Below are 16,965 nucleotides of genomic sequence, written 5' to 3' on the forward strand. Positions count from 1 at the left end.
TACATACTGTTCTGTGTAACATGAAGGGGGCCAGGCTGCTTATTTGTGTTTTCTGTCCTCCCATCAGGTCCCCCACAACTGTTTAGCCCCAAAGAAAATCACACATAGGTCTTCATAAATTACAAGCTGATTGGCCCATTAGCTTCTCACTGGCTAACTCTCACATCTTGATTAACCCAGTTTTTTCTCATCTATGTTAGCCATGTGGCTCATACCTTTTTCAGTGGGGCAGATCACATCCTGCTGCTTCGGTGGTCTGGGCAGGAGTGGGAGGAATCCACTTCCTCCTTCTCAGAATTCTTCTGTTCTCATTACATCATTTTTACTTTCTGTCTGGTTTTCCTGCCTATATTTCCTGCTGGCCAATCAGCGTTTTATTTATAACACAATTGATAGATTACAGACAATTCTCCCACACCAGTTCTGTATATCTCATATATAACCCCTTCATGTCCTAAGGAAGACATTTTCTTTTAGAGGTTTTTATTTTAGTATATCTTTTTTAAAAAAAAAAAGTCTTGTGTTAACTTGCCTCCATGTTTTTCTTGGGTAAGGACTACTCAAGAATGAATGCCCTTTTCTGTCTGATGTTGCTGTTCACAGCTTTTCTTGATAGGCCTAGTACAATCTTGGGAACAGGGTTGCTGTGTGTTGAAGATCTGACAGTAGCTCTTAGCCTTGCCTATCTTAGGTAGTTATGCTGTGCATTTTTTTTATTGGTGTACTATGTTTGATTTGTTCCTGATACCTTCAATTTGAAATTTTTCTGAGAAATAGAGCAGTAATGCAGCATCACCTTATTAAAATACATCTGAAGCCTTTAAAAAAGAATCAAATAGGTCTTCACTCTCTTCAGAATGGACATGTCTGATGTCTTAGAAAAGTCCTCAGGGAACTCATCAATCCATGTGTCCAAGAGGGTGCAGATGGTGTTGGTGGAAAGGGACAGACAGGACACTTAGTGACCTGGACTTTCCTTTGCCACCCCGCCCAAGACTCCGTGCATGTGAGACTGCAAAGGAGAGGCTATCCAGCCCTTAGCCATACAGTGAGCAGGGCTGAGAGGTTAACTTCATCCATGAAAACACTGAGAAAAAATTATAATCCAACAAAGTCAATAGAGAGAAGCACACATACATGATTCATATAGATAGATAGATAGATAGATAGATAGATAGATAGATAGATAGATGTGTGTGTACACATTCATGCACGCACACACACACACACACACACATCACCACACAACCCATCACCACCACCACAACAGCAACAACAAAATAACAGGAATTATTCATTGGCCATTGATATCTCTCAACCTCAACAGTCTCAATTCCCCAAACAAAGGACACAGACGTTAGTTCTGTTAAGAATGAATGCAAATTCAGAATCCATCCTTGTGCTGCATCCAAGAATATGCAGCATCAGGGATAAACATCACTTCAGGGTAAAGGGTTGGAAAAAAACATTCCAAACAAATGGACCTAAGAAGCAAGCTGGTACAGTCATTTTGCATCGGAAATGAAGAAGTCAAAATATCTCTATTAGTAGATGATATGATAGTATACATCAGTGACCCTAAAATTTCCACTGGGGAACTCCTACAGCTGATAAACATTTTCAGCAAAGTTGCTCAGTACAAAATAAATTCACAAAAATCAGCATCTCTCCCATATGCAAACGACAAACTGTCTAAGAAATAAAAAAAGGAAATAATAACTTTCACAAGGATCTTAAATAATATAAAATATCTTGAAATATCTCTAGTTAAGCAGGTGAAAGATTTGCATGATCAAACTTCAAGTCTTTGAAGAAAGACTGAAGAAAATATCAAAAGATGGAAATATCTCCTGTCCTATCAAAAGCACAGATTCTGCAGTAGCCATCAAAATCCCAACACAATTCTCCACAGGTCTTGAAAGTGCAATGTCCAACCTCATGTGGAAGCACACACACAAAAAAAGAAAAATAAACAAAAACAAGATAGTTAAAACAATCAAGAACAGTAAAAGAACTGGGAAAGGTGTCACTATTCCCAATCTCAAGTTCTCTTACAGAGCTACAATAATAAAAATGGAATGGTATTGGCACAAAAACAGACGCATTGATGAATGGAATTGAACTGGAGACCCATACATAAGTCCACATATCTATAACTCCCGGTTTTTGATAAATAGTCCAGAAATGCATATTGGAGAAAAGAAAGCATCTTCAGCAAATGGTGCAAATAGATTCATATCAATCACTGCACAAAATTCAACTCTAAATGGATCAAAAGCCTCAACATAAAACCACACTCACTGAAGCTAATGAATGAGAAAGTAGGGGTTACCTTGAATGCCGTGACACAGGAGACAACTTCCTGAAGAGAACACGGTTAGCACTGGAACTAAGATCAAATGTTGGGTGAGTGATAAAAACCCACAGATGGGTATCAGGGTTCAATAGGGATTCTTTAAGTCTTTCAAAGTCCTTCAGAACATGGCATTTAAAATGTTTATGAACTTAATACTTTTCATGACAATGAGACTCACCTGCTCCTAGCAGCACCGATCTACTTCAAGAGGAAGATAGACATCGAAGAGGTTCCTTATGCAGTTTGTTCGCCATTTGTGCAAGAAACTGCTCTTGCCTGGACTGCTTGATGGTATGCTGTATGAATTAGATATGCAGACCCACAGAAAATTGACTGCTAAAGTTGTCTAAAGAAGGTGAGACAGTTCTTCAGGGTTCCTGCTTCATGAAAGAGTCTGCCAGACATTCTGCAGGACACAGAAGAAAGTGACTGACAAACTACCAATAGAGGTAGAACTGTCTTTGAAATTTCCTGCTTCATGGAAAAATCTGCTGGATATTATGAGCCAGTAGGCTGAAGATGGATGCCCCAATGGTACAGAAGAACTTTGGGTGACTGTCCAGGCAACAAGATGTCTCTGTCAATTCTAGAGTTTTGGAAGTTGCTTACAATGTACTTCCTGTTTACTTAGGTGATATTATATCCTTCTGGAGTCTTTCATAGAGTTGAAAATAGTTATAGTTATAGTTTTACTTAGTTATAGTAAGAGATAGAGTAGATATAAATATTGTAACTATAATTCTTGCTTGGTAACTGTTTTGTTATATATAGTTTTACTATGTTAAAATAAAAACATTCTTTTTATTTAAATAGAAAGACGAGGTGATGTGAAATTTCTCTCTATATGCTGTGATTACCATTGATTAATAAAGAAATTGCTTTGGTAGTTTTGCAAGGCAGAACTACTTTGGTGGGGAAAACTAAATGCTGAAAGAAAGAAGGTAGACTCAAAGGAAGCCATGTAGCCCCATCAGAGACAGATGCTGGAACATTACCTGGTAAGCGACAGTCATGTGGCAATACACAGATTACTAAAAATGTGTTAAATTAAGATGTAAGAGTTAGCCAATAAGAAGCTAGAGCTAATGGGCCAAGCAGTGATTTAATTAATACAGTTTCTGTGTGGTTATTTCAGTTCTGGGTAGCCGGGACGAACAAGCAGCCTCCCTTAACACAGTAGGATCCATGTATGCTCCCCTTAGGGTCCCCCTTGTATCCAGGCTTCTCTGGGGGTATGGACTATGGGCTGGTTATCTATGTTTTATGCATGTTTGTCTTTCTGGCTCTGGGTTTCTCATTCAGGAGGGTTTGATAAAAATGACTCCTAATGACATTCCACTGTACTCTGATCAGTGCCTTGCTCAGCCATCTTCAGAGAAGCTTCCTCCTGTATCAGATGAGAATTAGTGCAGAGACCCACATCAAGACGTTACACAGAGGGGCAGAGTTCTGGAACACACAGCCCTAAATGGGGGTCTCCATAAAGTCCTGCTTCCCCCACCCCTGGAGTCAGAAAACCCCATAGAAGAGGAAACAGAAAGATTGTAAGAGCCATAGAAGTAGGAGGACACCAAGAAAACATGGCATCTAAAACAACTGAGCAAAGCTCAGATGAACCCACAGATTGAAGCGTCATGCACAGGGCTGCATGAGTCTACACCAGGTTCTGTGTATATTAAGGCTTCCAGATTAGTGTTTTTATGGATTCCTGAGAGAACAGGTGTATCTCTGTTTCTTGTGCCTTCTCTTACGCTCTTGTCCTGTTGGTTTGTCTTGTCCAACTCCTAAGTGATCATTTTTGTTTTATCTTATTTTACTTTATTTTGTTATGTATTTTAAATTGATGAATGAATGAATGAAAATAGTCACTAGAGTAAAGGTTAACAATTGAACCATAACTTAATACCTGCTGAGAGAGGAAAAAATCAGTTTTCTCCCATAGAGTGACACTGGATATATCAACCACTCCAGCATGCTCAGGAGTAGTGACCAACATAAAATAAACTCCAGTTTTTTGCATGTGAACTTTTATTTGTTATAGTTTGGTGCAATTTTTTTGTTTTAGGGGGCATGATTTTGTTTTGTTTTCTTGGTTTGGGAGCATTATATTGCTGTATTGGGTTTTTTCTTTGAGAAAGAACTTAAAGTTAGGAGGGTTAGGAGGGAGAAAGGATCTGGAAGGACTTGGAGAAGAGGAAAAACATGATATAAAAATAATGTAATAGAAAAGCATATTAAATAAATAATTTCCTGTTTTGTAAGAGTAGCTATTTACAATAATAAGTGTTATGAGACACCTAGAAATATAAGCATTGGGGAGGGTAGAGCAGGTGGCAGTAGAGCCTCAACCTCAGGGGTTTTCAGATCAAGGAAGTGACTGATGCAGGGGGAGCTGGAACAAAGGCTTAATGAAGGGGAGAGAAAAATAAAATTCTTCTTTCTCTTTTTTTTTTGGGGGGGGGAGGTGCCAAAGGCAAACCCTGAGACTTGCTCATGCAGCACAAGCAATCTACCACCAAACTACAACTCCAGCTCGTCAAAATCAATGTCTATTTTGTTTCAGTCTTACAGACGTTGAAAACTAAGCTTTCCATTTAAAAAGCCAGGATAACTGAGTAGACAAGAAAAAGGGTACTTACTCTTCATACTTACAAGGGTCTTTCAATCTTGTCCCAAGTGATAAAGCTGTCGTCATTAAGAAGCAAAACCCAGACACAGAAAGACGATTATCACATGTGCTCACTCATAAGTAAGTTTTAAACACAAAGCAAAGAAAGCCAATGTACAAATCACAATCCCAGAGAACTCAGACAACAATGAGGACACTAAAAGAGACATACATGGATCTAATCTACATGGGAAGTAGAAGAAGACAAGATCTCCTGAGTAAATTGGGAGCACAGAGACCTTGGGGAAGGGTTGAAGAAAAGGGGGGAGTCAGGGAGGAGCAGAGAAAAATGTAGAGCTCAATAAAAATCAATTTAAAAAAAGAAATAGTGCCATAAATAAAAAAGAAGCAAATCGTAAAACACTGGACCTACGATGGGCAGTATTAACAACCTATTTTTATAAACTATGATTGAGGCTCAGACTCTCTAGTTGATTGGGTAAATAAGGATCAGGGTGCATCCTGAAGTCAAGAATTCCGGTGATATGTGCACCATCTGATCATGATGGACAGAATGGACATATTTCTTTTGAGACAACACTGAAATGAATCCTGCAACAAAAATGGCTAACTTTGGGGTGGCTTGCACTATGGCACAGCAGGTAAAGCACTCGCTGTGCAAGCCTGATTATCTGAATTTGGTCCCTGAAGCACATGTATGCTGCCAGATGGTGGTGGTACACACCTCTAATCCCAGAACTCTGGAGGCAGAGGCGAGGAGATCTCTGAGTTCGAGGCCAGCCTGGTCTACAGTATGAGTTCCAGAACAGTCAGAACTACCTGTCTCTCAAAAAAATAAATAAATAAAAATAAGGAGAGAGGGAGGTAGGGAAGAAGAAAGAAAGCAGTCCAAATGTAAGGACACACATCTGTGACCCAGCACTCCTACTGTGAGAAGGAGACAGAGACAGGACAGCCAGCTGCTGTGAAGTAAGGAACATGCAGGCAGAAACACCAACACTCCCTCGGCAGCGTGGCAGGAAAGGAGCAACACCCAAAAGCTCTGCTCTGAGCACGTGTGCACCATGTCATGTGGGAACACAAGACAGAGATCATAAGATGATAGCAAATAGTAGTGAAAGAAAGAATTCTAAAAATACCTTGCTGATGCACCTAGGTCTGTTTCATTAAAAATTTCTACTGGCATTTCTTTGACCTTGGACTGTATAACATTGTATAAGAAATCTCACTGAAGGGATAGAAAACTGTTCTGATTAAATTTCCAATGAACCCTAATGAATATTACTAATATTTTACTCAAATATTAATTTACTAAAATGTCACATCCATATAAGATGTGAGGTAACCGATTCACTGCATATTAAACATTCAAGCAGTGAAATGGATAAATGCTGATGTTATTTTTTGTGCAGTTGCAGAAGACGGTGGTCAGATTAGGGGGACAATAGAGTCCTAGTGTCTTCCTTGGCCAGCCTACAACGTCAGTGTCGAGGGAACTGAAGGTCGGAAAAGCCTTTCAAATGAACAGATGTGGCAATCTGACAAGGAACGCCTAGGGATGACAAACACACGAGGAGCCAAACACATTAGGATCGAAATGACTGTTAGCAAGTGGCCTAGCTGAATAATGACTGGTTTTCAATCTTGGAGCGGCTCTGGAGTTCTAGGTCAGACATTTGGTCCCAGAGCCAGTCGGTGAGTGAGGCGGCTGACAGGCAGCTGGGCATTTAAGAGGATGTCTCTGAAAATCCCAAGCTGGGATTCTGGGTTAGGATTCACTCCGTCCCAGAGCTAATAGGTGTAGTAGCTGACTGATGTGGGGCCGGAGGGCTGGGTCTGGAGGTTCTTACCTGGAATCCCGGTTCAAAATTCATAAGTCCCGTGTTGGCATGGTGATTAGAGCAGCTGATAGACAGGCACACCAGTGGCTATCTGGGTTCCCAGCTGGACTGTAAGTGGTCTGTAGCAGGTGGGGAGTGGGGTGCCATGATGGGTGGGTGTGTTCCGCACCAGAACCGAGCAGCGGCTGGAGCGGCTGATAGGCAGGTCTCAGTATGTTTTTCGTATAAATAAAAGGAGACAGACCTTTTTGTTGCTATTATCACTTTGAGATCTTTACCTTAGAAAATTAAAATTGTGACGCATGCCCAGCACTGGACAGCCAATGCAAACGGAACTCAATGGCGTCTTTTGAAGTTCTTGTCTCATAATGTTGAGTCAGGGTTTTTTTTTTGTTGTTGTTGTTGTTGTTGTTTGTTTTTAATCTTAAAGGTCCTCTGAGTATATATTGCAGTTTCCGATTTGTGTTTTTAACGGATTCCTATGTGTGCAAACATGTGTTTCTGCATCTACATGTGTTTCTTGTCCTTTCTCTTTAGTTCTTTTTCTTCTGTTTATTTATTTTGTTTATCTACTGATTTGTTTGGTTTTTAATTACCTTATTTTATTGTATTATTATTCCTTGGGTGCTTGTTTTCTAATGAGATACAAAAAAGTGGTGGAGCCAGATGGAACAGGAGGAGCTGGAAGGACTTGGGGGAACAGAAACTGTAATCAGAATATACTGACGAAAAATCAATTGTCAATTTGAAAAAGCCAACCTGTAGAGAATTTTAAAAATCATAATGGTTAAAGGTTGAATCTGCACATCAAGTTGGATAGATATGCTTAGAAGAAATCTGAGTCTTGGCTAGGGCTGGAGCTCCATGGGTAGCCTACTTGCAGCAGAGTGTGAGATCCTTGTTTGAATCCCCATAAACAAGGATTCAGTGATGTCATTTATAATCCTGCTGCTCCTTATGAGAAGCAGGATTACAAATGGAGTCTGTGTGCCAGCTAGGATAGCATAAACAGCAATGAACACTATGGAGGTCAAGGACCAGCACCTGAGGTTATCCTCTGACATCTGTGTGGGTTGCATAACCCATGCACATCTGCATTCACACACATGAACACACACACACACACACACACACACACACACACACACACGTCAATACCCTGAACTTTGATGGGAATTATTCCTTTGTTAGGATTTCAGAGAGAGAGAAATGGGAAGAAAACACAAGGATTATTTCCCAGACAATCATTTCATTCCAACTTTGCTCTTCTGAAAATAGTAGTCTGGCGGAATTTTCTATTCATTGTTTTTGAGTCAGGGTTTTTCAATATAGCCCACACAGGACTTGAATTCTCTGTGATTCTCCTGCCTCCAACTCCTATGTGTTAGGGTTAGTATGCACCACTTTACTCTGCCACTCACACAGACTCAGAGTTAGTGGTTTGTAACATTTACAAAGAGACAGCTAAGACTCTTACAGAATAGCTTTTGTGTGACATGTCTGTTTCCTTGCTGCAGGTGCCTTCATCTGCAAGATGGTGCCATTTGTCCAGTCCACTGCCGTTGTGACAGAAATCCTCACGATGACCTGCATTGCTGTTGAGAGGCACCAAGGACTTGTCCATCCTTTTAAAATGAAATGGCAGTACACCAACCAAAGGGCTTTCACAATCTTGGGTACGTGAGCCACTTTTGGTCATTTTTCAAAATATCTGATGTTGTCTGGCCGTGACGGTGTACACCTTTAATCCCAGCACCCAGGGAGGGAGAGGTAGGCAGATCTTTGTGAGTTTGAGGCCACCCTGAGTTTCAGGACAGCTGGAGATACACAGAAAAACTGTGTCTTGAAAAGCCAATACATACATGCATATATACATACATACATACATATCTGATATTAACATTTTAGAAGTGGAAAGATTTGTTTTTGCATATGGCTTCAGAGATTCCAGTCCATGGCAATGTGGCTCTGTTATTGCTGGGCCTTTGCAGTAAAGCAGAAGAACACGGCATGAACATGGGATGGAGCGGTAAAGCAGAAGAACATGGCATGAACATGGGATGGAGCGGTAGCTCATCTGACAACAGACCACAAGCACATAGACAGAAACCATCCAGGACAGGCTGGATGCCAGTGGCCTACTTCTTCCAGTCAGGCCCTACTTCCTAGTAGTCCATTCATCTATGATTCTTTAGTGGATTAATCCATTCATAAAGTTAGCATCTTCATGATCCAGTAATCTCTCCAAAGTCCATGAGCTAGCAGTCAAATCCTTCAGGACTTTGGAGGACATTTAATACTTAAACTGTGACCTTGAGTGAGGATACCAGTGTGCCACCTACAGTGTTAATGCCCTTCTTCATTATAGAATAATATCATATGTGTACAGCAGAAGGCTTTGTCCTTCATGAGTATGCGTTCCTGTATAACTGTGTGCTGGAAGGAAGCTGGGAATGGGTGTTGTGTGGAGACAGCTCCCGGTCAGTTCACATAGAGGCTCATGTGCCTGAGAACGAAGCAGAGCCCTGCAGATGTCCGCCCAACAAGGACACGTTCCACTCTCTTCATGTCGCTTCAGGCAACTCTAGGTCCTTAGCTTGCTGTAGCTGTCCCTGACCCAGTAAAACATGATGAATACAACATAGCCCAGAAAAAACTGCAGAACTTGAAACAATGGCCTAAACTCTAATGTGGTAATAAATGAATTTTCCTTTTTAGCAATTATCATTGAACACTTAAAATTTTAAGATGTTTTACAATGGTCTGAACCTATAATAATCAGATGCATAGTATACAGCTGTAGAATCATCAAAGGTAGCAAGTTTAATTACTATATAATGGGAAATAAATAAGGTAGCCTTAAAAATTTAGCTGCCTAGCCAGGCGATGGTGGCACACGCCTTTAATCCCAGCACTCGGGAGGCAGAGGCAGGCAGATCTCTGTGAGTTAGAGACCAGCCTGGTCTACAGAGCTAGTTCCAGGACAAGCTCCAAAGCCACAGCGAAACCCTGTCTCGAAAAACCAAAAAAAAAAAAAAATTTAGCTGCCTGTCTCATAAAGAACACTGAAGATAGCGCCCGGATAGAGATACAGCTGACCGTGGCTCCACTTTACCACATTATGATAATGATCACATCTTCACAGGTGTGGTCTGGTTGGTGGCCGTCATCGTAGGATCACCCATGTGGCACGTGCAACGCCTCGAGGTAGGTGTGAGCCTGAGTCTCTGTTTGTGCTCCTGAGATACTTCCCTGCCTCTCTCATCTGTGAACATTACCTGTCTCAGGAGCATCCCGGCAAGTCTGAACTCCTCAGTTTCCTCTCTGCCTCTCTCATCTACCCGTCTCAGGAACATCCCAGCAAGCCTGTACTCCCTCAGATTCCTCACTGGAAATGTTTTCAATGAAATGAAATAGTTTTCACTATCTTATTTAATTCTTCTAGATATTATATTGCCAAGACATTGATGCTTAATATTTTAAAAGATGTTTTAAGGTTGCTTTCTCCATTTTCCTAAAAATTGAACATGACTTTCCTAGTATGCTCCATTGTTTTAATATAATTGAGAATCTAATGAGTGTTCTATATTTTCTTTTATTGAAAATAGATTTTTTAACATACAATTTCCCATCCTCTATTCCCCCCCAGTTAATTCCCCCTTCCCCTCGCATTTGGATCTCCCCTTTTGTCTGTCATTAGAAAGCAAATAGGCATCAAAGGAATAATAACAAAATACAATAAGATAGAAAAGAACTGTTGCAAGAGGTCTCTTGTTTGTTTCCTGGCAGCCTAGCAGTTTGGACCCAAAATAATCCCACAGAAACTACATTATTTAAATCACTACTTGGTCAATTACTTAAGCATATTGTTAGCTAGCTCTTACATCTAGAACTAACCCATCTCCATTATTTTATATTTTATCATGAGACTTGTGGCCTACTGGCAATGTTTCAGAATGTCTGTCTCTGGCAGTGGCTCCATGGCTTCTTTTCAACTCTGCCCTTCATTCTCCCAGCATTCAGTTTAGTTTTCCCCCACGTAGCTCTACTCTAGCCTATCAGGCCAAGCCAGATTTTTTTATTAATTAATGTTATTCACAGCATATAGAGGGGAATCCCACATAACCTACTCTTTTCTGTTTAAATAAAAAGGAAGGTTTTAACTTTAACATAGAAAAATTACACATAATGAAAGAATTATCAAGCAAAAATTACAATTGCAATATTTATATCTACTTTATCTTTTATCATAACTATCAATTCTTCAACTCTATCGAAGACTCCAGAAGGATATAATAATATTACCTAAGTTAACAGGAAGTGCATTGTAAGCAACTTTCAAAACTCTAGAAATGACAGAGACATCTGTCTACCTGGACAGTCACCCAAAGTTTTTCTGTATCATTGGGGCATCCAATCTCCAGCCCACAGGTCCATAGTATCTGGCAGACTTTTCCATGAAGCAGGAAATTTCAAGGACAGTTCCGCTTATATTGTAGTTTGTTGGTCACTTTCTTTTGCAAGCAGTTATCAGTGTGAGATAGCGTCTGGGTTAGAGATGAGGCATGTGTGCATTTCTCCTTTCAGCTCTAGGACCTCAGCTGGTGCAGACCCATGCAGACTCATGCAGGCCCTGTGCATGCTGCCACAGTCTCTGTGAGTGCATATGGGAGTTAGAAATCCTTTGCCTAGAAGGCCCTGTTTCCTTGGTGTTCTCTATCCCCTCTGGCTCTTACATTCTTTCTGCCTCCTCTTCTACAGGGTTCTCTGAGCCCTGAGGGGAAGAACTTGATGGAGGTCTACCTTTTAGGGCTGAGTGTTCTGAGATCTCTTACTGTCTGTGTAGTGTCTGGCTGTGGTTTCTGTATTTGTTCCCATTGCTGCAGGAGGAAGCTTTTCTGATGGTGGCTGAGCAAGGCACTGACCTATGAATACAGCAGAATGTCATTAGGAGTCATTTTATTGCTGTGTTCCTTTTGTATAACAGTAGCATTTGGCTTTCCTCTAGGTCCCTGGACTATCTGATCTCAGGTTCTTGGTCACCCAAGTAGTATCAGATATGGGTTCCATCTCATGTAGTGGGCCTTAAGTCAAAGCAGACATAGGCTGGTTCCCCCAAAAACCTCTGTGCCACCAATGCACTAGTGTACCTTGCAGGCAGGACGCCACTGTAGATCAAAGAGCTTCTAAATGGGTTGGAGTTTCTGTTTCTCTTTGGCAGTGTGAAGAGTACCTTCCAGTACCAAGAGCACTAGACAGCAAGGGTGAAGGCTCTAGGCAGGCACCCCTCAACTTCTCCATGTATAATGAATTGTGTGTGTGTTACTTGCAGAAGATTAGCCTTGCTGTCAATTTGTGGAGAGAAACCTACAGCCTTTGCAACAGCCTGGGTTTTTTTTTAATGTTCCCCTGGCATTCTGGCCAGCAGCCCAATTACATTCAACACTTTCCCTGGCACTGGAAGATTCATTTGGTGATGAGAGATATCCAGTTGAGGTTTTCTCCCTTGTTATTTGGTGATTTTATTTAGATCACCTTCATATATGCATGTATTTTAAGAAATTTCTACCATACTAGGTTTCTAAACAACCCCTCCAATGCCCCTTTATAACTCTCTCTCCCTGTATTCCCTTCCANATTGCTCTGGGTGGTGGCTGTGCACACATTTAATCCTAGCACTCAGAAGGCAGAGGCAGGAGAATCTCTGTGATTTCGAGGTCAGCCTGGCCTACAGAGTGAGTTTTAGGACATCCAGGGTTATTACACAGAGAAACCCTGTCTCGACAGAGAGAGAGAGAGAGAGAGAGAGAGAGAGAGAGAGAGAGAGAGAGAGAGAGAGAGAAGCTGCTACTGTGTGAAGTTTCCATACAATTCCTAAGTGAACTTTAATTTCACTGTCCCTTTCCATATTCCTTCCCCACTCTCCACTACCCATCTGATCCTCTGTCTTTCCACAACTATCTATTTTAGTGGTTCTTGGTCTTCCTAATGCTGTAACCCTTTAATACAGCTCCTCATGTTGTAGTGACCCAATCCATAAAATTATTTCGTTGCTATTTCATAACTGTAATTTTGCTACTGCCTTGTCATAATATAAATATCTGATCTACAGCCCCTGTTGGGGTCATGACCCACAGACTGAGAACTGCAGGTCTATTTCCACCCCCTTCTCTATATTTTCTTTTATTGTTAACTCATGCAAAAAAATGTAAGAGATTAGTTGATTCTCCTTCATAAGGCTTTTCTTGCCTGCCTCATCTTCCCAGATAAATTAAAATTTCAGTAGGAAACACATTCAGAGAGCATCTTACCCAATCTCTCTCCTTCTCCTGCCTTTGTCTGGTGGGTTCAGCCGTGTGTGAGGACTCATAGTAAAGAAAGCCAGGGGTTCATTTGGCCCAACCTGTCTGTTGATGTGAACTTGAACATCTTTTCTCATCTACCAGAGGCACCAATCTTCAAAGACAACAGGACATTGCTCACAAAGCCCCTAACAAAACTTATAAAATGTTAGACTCTTGTCTACTTTTAAAAACAGAAAGGCAAATATGGAATTTTACTAGTCACCACATCCTTCATAAGGACACCAAGTGAAACCTGAGGATTCTCCAAGTCTGTTTCTTCAAGTAATAAAACAAAATAAATTAGTTTAATTAATATTAAAACAGACATCAGGCAGCAGATGGTATTCGCAATAGACAGCAAGCTAAGTGTGTTCTTTTAGCTCACCTAAAAGTGGTGAGAAAGGGAAATAAAAGTTGAGAACATCAAGAAATGAAAGAAACTTGCACAGATCTCAATCCCATTTCAAACCTAAAAGCACGAAATTCTCAAAACCTAAGCAGGTTAAGTGAGAAAACATTTTGACTACAGAGTAACAATAAAACAGTGATTCACATTTGCAATAATACCAACGGCGAATCTGAAAAGTCTTTAAAAATGATGTCTGCGGTGACCCTTGACTACTTCTCATGTTGACCACTCGTTCTTTCAACTCCCTGTTTCTTACGACCAAGATTAAGTATGACTTCCTATATGAAAAAGAACACATCTGCTGCTTGGAGGAATGGGCCAGCCCCATGCACCAGAGAATCTACACCACCTTCATTCTTGTCATCCTCTTCCTCCTGCCTCTGGTGCTGATGCTTGTCCTCTACAGTAAGATCGGCTACGAACTCTGGATCAAGAAACGAGTGGGAGACAGTTCGGTGCTTCAGTCCTCTCATGGGAAAGAAATGTCCAAAATAGCCAGGTTTGTCTCATTCAGTGCTCACCTCTGTTTAAAATTTCCAACAAGCTGTGCTAGAAGGAACAGTTGTCAAGGACGCCAGAACTCTTGGGTAATCTAGTCAAAGTAATCTAAATTGGAGTGTTTAAACCCTTGAAGCTTTGTGCAATTTAATGTGTGCCAAAAAGATGGATCAAAAATTTTAGTTCTTAAATCAAAAGCGAAGCTGGGAGTAAGAAGAGAATACAGAGCATAGTTACATTTTCATCTGTATATAAATATGATTTGCAGAAAGAGCTACGAACTGCTATCAAGGCTCTGTGTGCATGGCGGGTGGCTCTGCTCATTGTCACCTTGCTGGCCATTGTGACAATTTTTTACCCCCTCCCCCATTTCCTTAATTATCCATAGTTGTATAATGACATCCATCCTTACTTCCGACCATTCAGAGACAGTGCTGACATATATAAAAATGCTTTAACCACAGCATATTGCTTATATTAAATTTGATTTCAGCATCAAAGCTATCTTTTTTATCTTATTCATTAGTATCCGTTTTATAAACTATGATGCTGCGTACATAACATGAGACTCACTTTATATCTGTACTGCACGACTGCTCAAATGAAAATGAGTGATACCTCCTGCACACGTCCAGGGATTTGATGGGTTGTAGTTAAATCTTTCTGTACAGTGTCCTCCAGTGCCCATGTGTATAAAGACAGTCCTTTCTGAATATAAGGGGTCTCCAAGACTTCATCATCTTGGGAAATTTTATTGAATTAATGACACCTTTACATCAGAAGAAAGGAATTCTGGAATTGAAAGGAGAGGTGCCAAGTATGAAATTATATACAGCAAATATATAGTTCAAGTGAAGATATAACTCTACCTTATAAGAAAAATAAAGAAATGAGTTTGAATTGCTGGTAAACCAGAGTTTTAATTCAATCCTTGAAGCTTACTGTATTTGATAAATATTGATGTTTTGCTATCAAAGAAATGAGTGGTTTTCAATGCCCAGTGAATTAAAGATCACTTACTAAACTTAGGCTCCTAAATCCAAACCCAAAGTCCGTCAGTGACTAGCCATCAGGAACCTTCAGGGTGCCACACCTTCTGCATTAGCCCATTGATCTCTTTGAGTAGTAATGATAGAATCCATGGTGGTGATCTAGAAGCATGCCAGACCCGCAGTGAGCACACACCATAAGCATGTTTAGTACATAAGACCATGAAGACAAGGGAGAAACAAACAGGAAACGGCTATAACCTACCTGAAGTTACATTTGAGTAGCCCAGGCTCAACCTCTATTTCAGTCTTGCTATTTTAACACATTTTCCACAGAAAACTGAACCAATGCTTTCTCATGGGTCTAGGAAGAAGAAGCGGGCTGTCGTCATGATGGTGACAGTGGTGGCTCTCTTTGCTGCGTGCTGGGCCCCTTTCCACGTTGTTCACATGATGGTTGAGTACAGTAAGTATATAGCATTCCCTTTAGATGGCTCTGGTCCATTTCCTGCTAGAATAGACAGGAATGGCTGTGAATCTGTTGCTATTCACTGGCTTAATTAAACACCAAGCCTCAAGCCGGCTTCTTTCCTGTTACAAGAGCACTAGCTCCCTGTGTGGTGAGTGATTCTCTGTGACAAGGACACTTTAGGAAGTGTTCTTTAGTCATTGTATACAATAAAGAAAAACTTCCAGATTCTTCCATTCATTCTTAAAGGGGGCAATGTGGCATTTTATTAATCTTCTGTTTTTACAACTTCGACTTGCATAGTTTCAATTTAACAACACATGGGATTTCAGCCAGCACCTCTGGATATTCTCCCTGATAAGCCAAGGACTTTACAGTGGGACTGTTTCTGCATTGCAAGTGAATATTTGAAGGGTAACTCCTGCTTCTAGTTTTCACAACATTTGAATTATTTAGCGTAAATACTGTGAGCCCAGTAGCATATGCTGAACACCAGCCTGTGTTTGTAAGAATGATCGTCATGAAGGCCATTTGTTCCCAGGCAATTGTTCCTCTCCCACAGTGGGCTTCAGAAATCTGCATGCCTTTTGTCCCTGACAAAGTCAGGTGATAAGTAGTTTTTAATTTTCTTAAGAAATTCAATTCACAATCTAACGTAATATTCTATTTTAGGCAATTTTGAAAAAGAATATGATGATGTCACGATCAAGATGGTTTTTGCTGTTGTACAAATAATTGGATTTTTCAACTCCATCTGTAATCCCATCGTGTATGCATTTATGAATGAAAACTTCAAAAAGAATTTCTTGTCCGCAGTTTGTCATTGCATAATAAAAGAACGCTTCTCTTCAGCGCAGAAGCACCGAAATTCAGGAATTTCAATGACGCAGAAAAGAGCCAAGTTCTCACGACGGCAGTGTCCAGCAGAGGAAACCAAGGGAGAAGCTTTCAGTGATGCCAACATCAAAGTCAAACTGTGTGAACAGCCTGGGGAGAAAAGGCAGCTCAAGAGACAGCTTGCTTTCTTTACTTCTGAACTTTCTGAAAATTCAACTTTAGGCAGTGGACAGAAATTGTAATGATAACTTCATGATTAGTATCATTTGTGTGGAAAGTTATTTCAATCAAAGGTCAAAGATTATTTTTAAATGACAACCAAAAAATACAAGACACATTTACCATCTAAACTGACAGAATTCATGGAACTATAGCTGAAAAATTACTAAGACAGCTTTGTAGGTTATTAAGTAGATTTATTAAATAAAACAATGGTTTCAGCACAAGATTTTAGCCATGTAGTCAGTGTAAAGTGACTTTCTGTGCATTGCTAAACTGGATGGTAATTATTAAAATTGCATCATTGTCTTAGCATATTAATCAGCTAAACACCATAATGTAATTTATAGTACACTGTTGAAGTTGGGGTAACA

At 40.4% G+C, this 16,965-nt stretch overlaps 1 protein-coding gene across 1 annotated transcript in view; it reads left to right on the forward strand.

Moving 5' to 3' along the window:
- LOC126492703 (pyroglutamylated RF-amide peptide receptor) overlaps window positions 1–16,695 on the forward strand; it is a 28,508-nt gene extending 11,813 nt beyond the window's left edge. Inside the window, exons 2-6 of the mRNA XM_050129249.1 lie at window positions 8,344–8,502; window positions 9,972–10,033; window positions 13,843–14,078; window positions 15,435–15,532; window positions 16,208–16,695. Of these exons, the coding sequence (XP_049985206.1) occupies window positions 8,344–8,502; window positions 9,972–10,033; window positions 13,843–14,078; window positions 15,435–15,532; window positions 16,208–16,614 (962 nt within the window). The 3' untranslated portion in view covers window positions 16,615–16,695. The remainder of the gene's footprint in view (window positions 1–8,343; window positions 8,503–9,971; window positions 10,034–13,842; window positions 14,079–15,434; window positions 15,533–16,207) is intronic.
- The last annotated feature ends 270 nt before the right edge of the window (window positions 16,696–16,965 follow it).

This window comes from Alexandromys fortis, unplaced genomic scaffold (assembly GCF_014885135.2).
Source record: "Alexandromys fortis isolate MF-2015 unplaced genomic scaffold, M_Fortis_MF-2015_v1.1 scaffold_300, whole genome shotgun sequence".
Taxonomy (NCBI): Eukaryota; Metazoa; Chordata; class Mammalia; order Rodentia; family Cricetidae; genus Alexandromys; species Alexandromys fortis.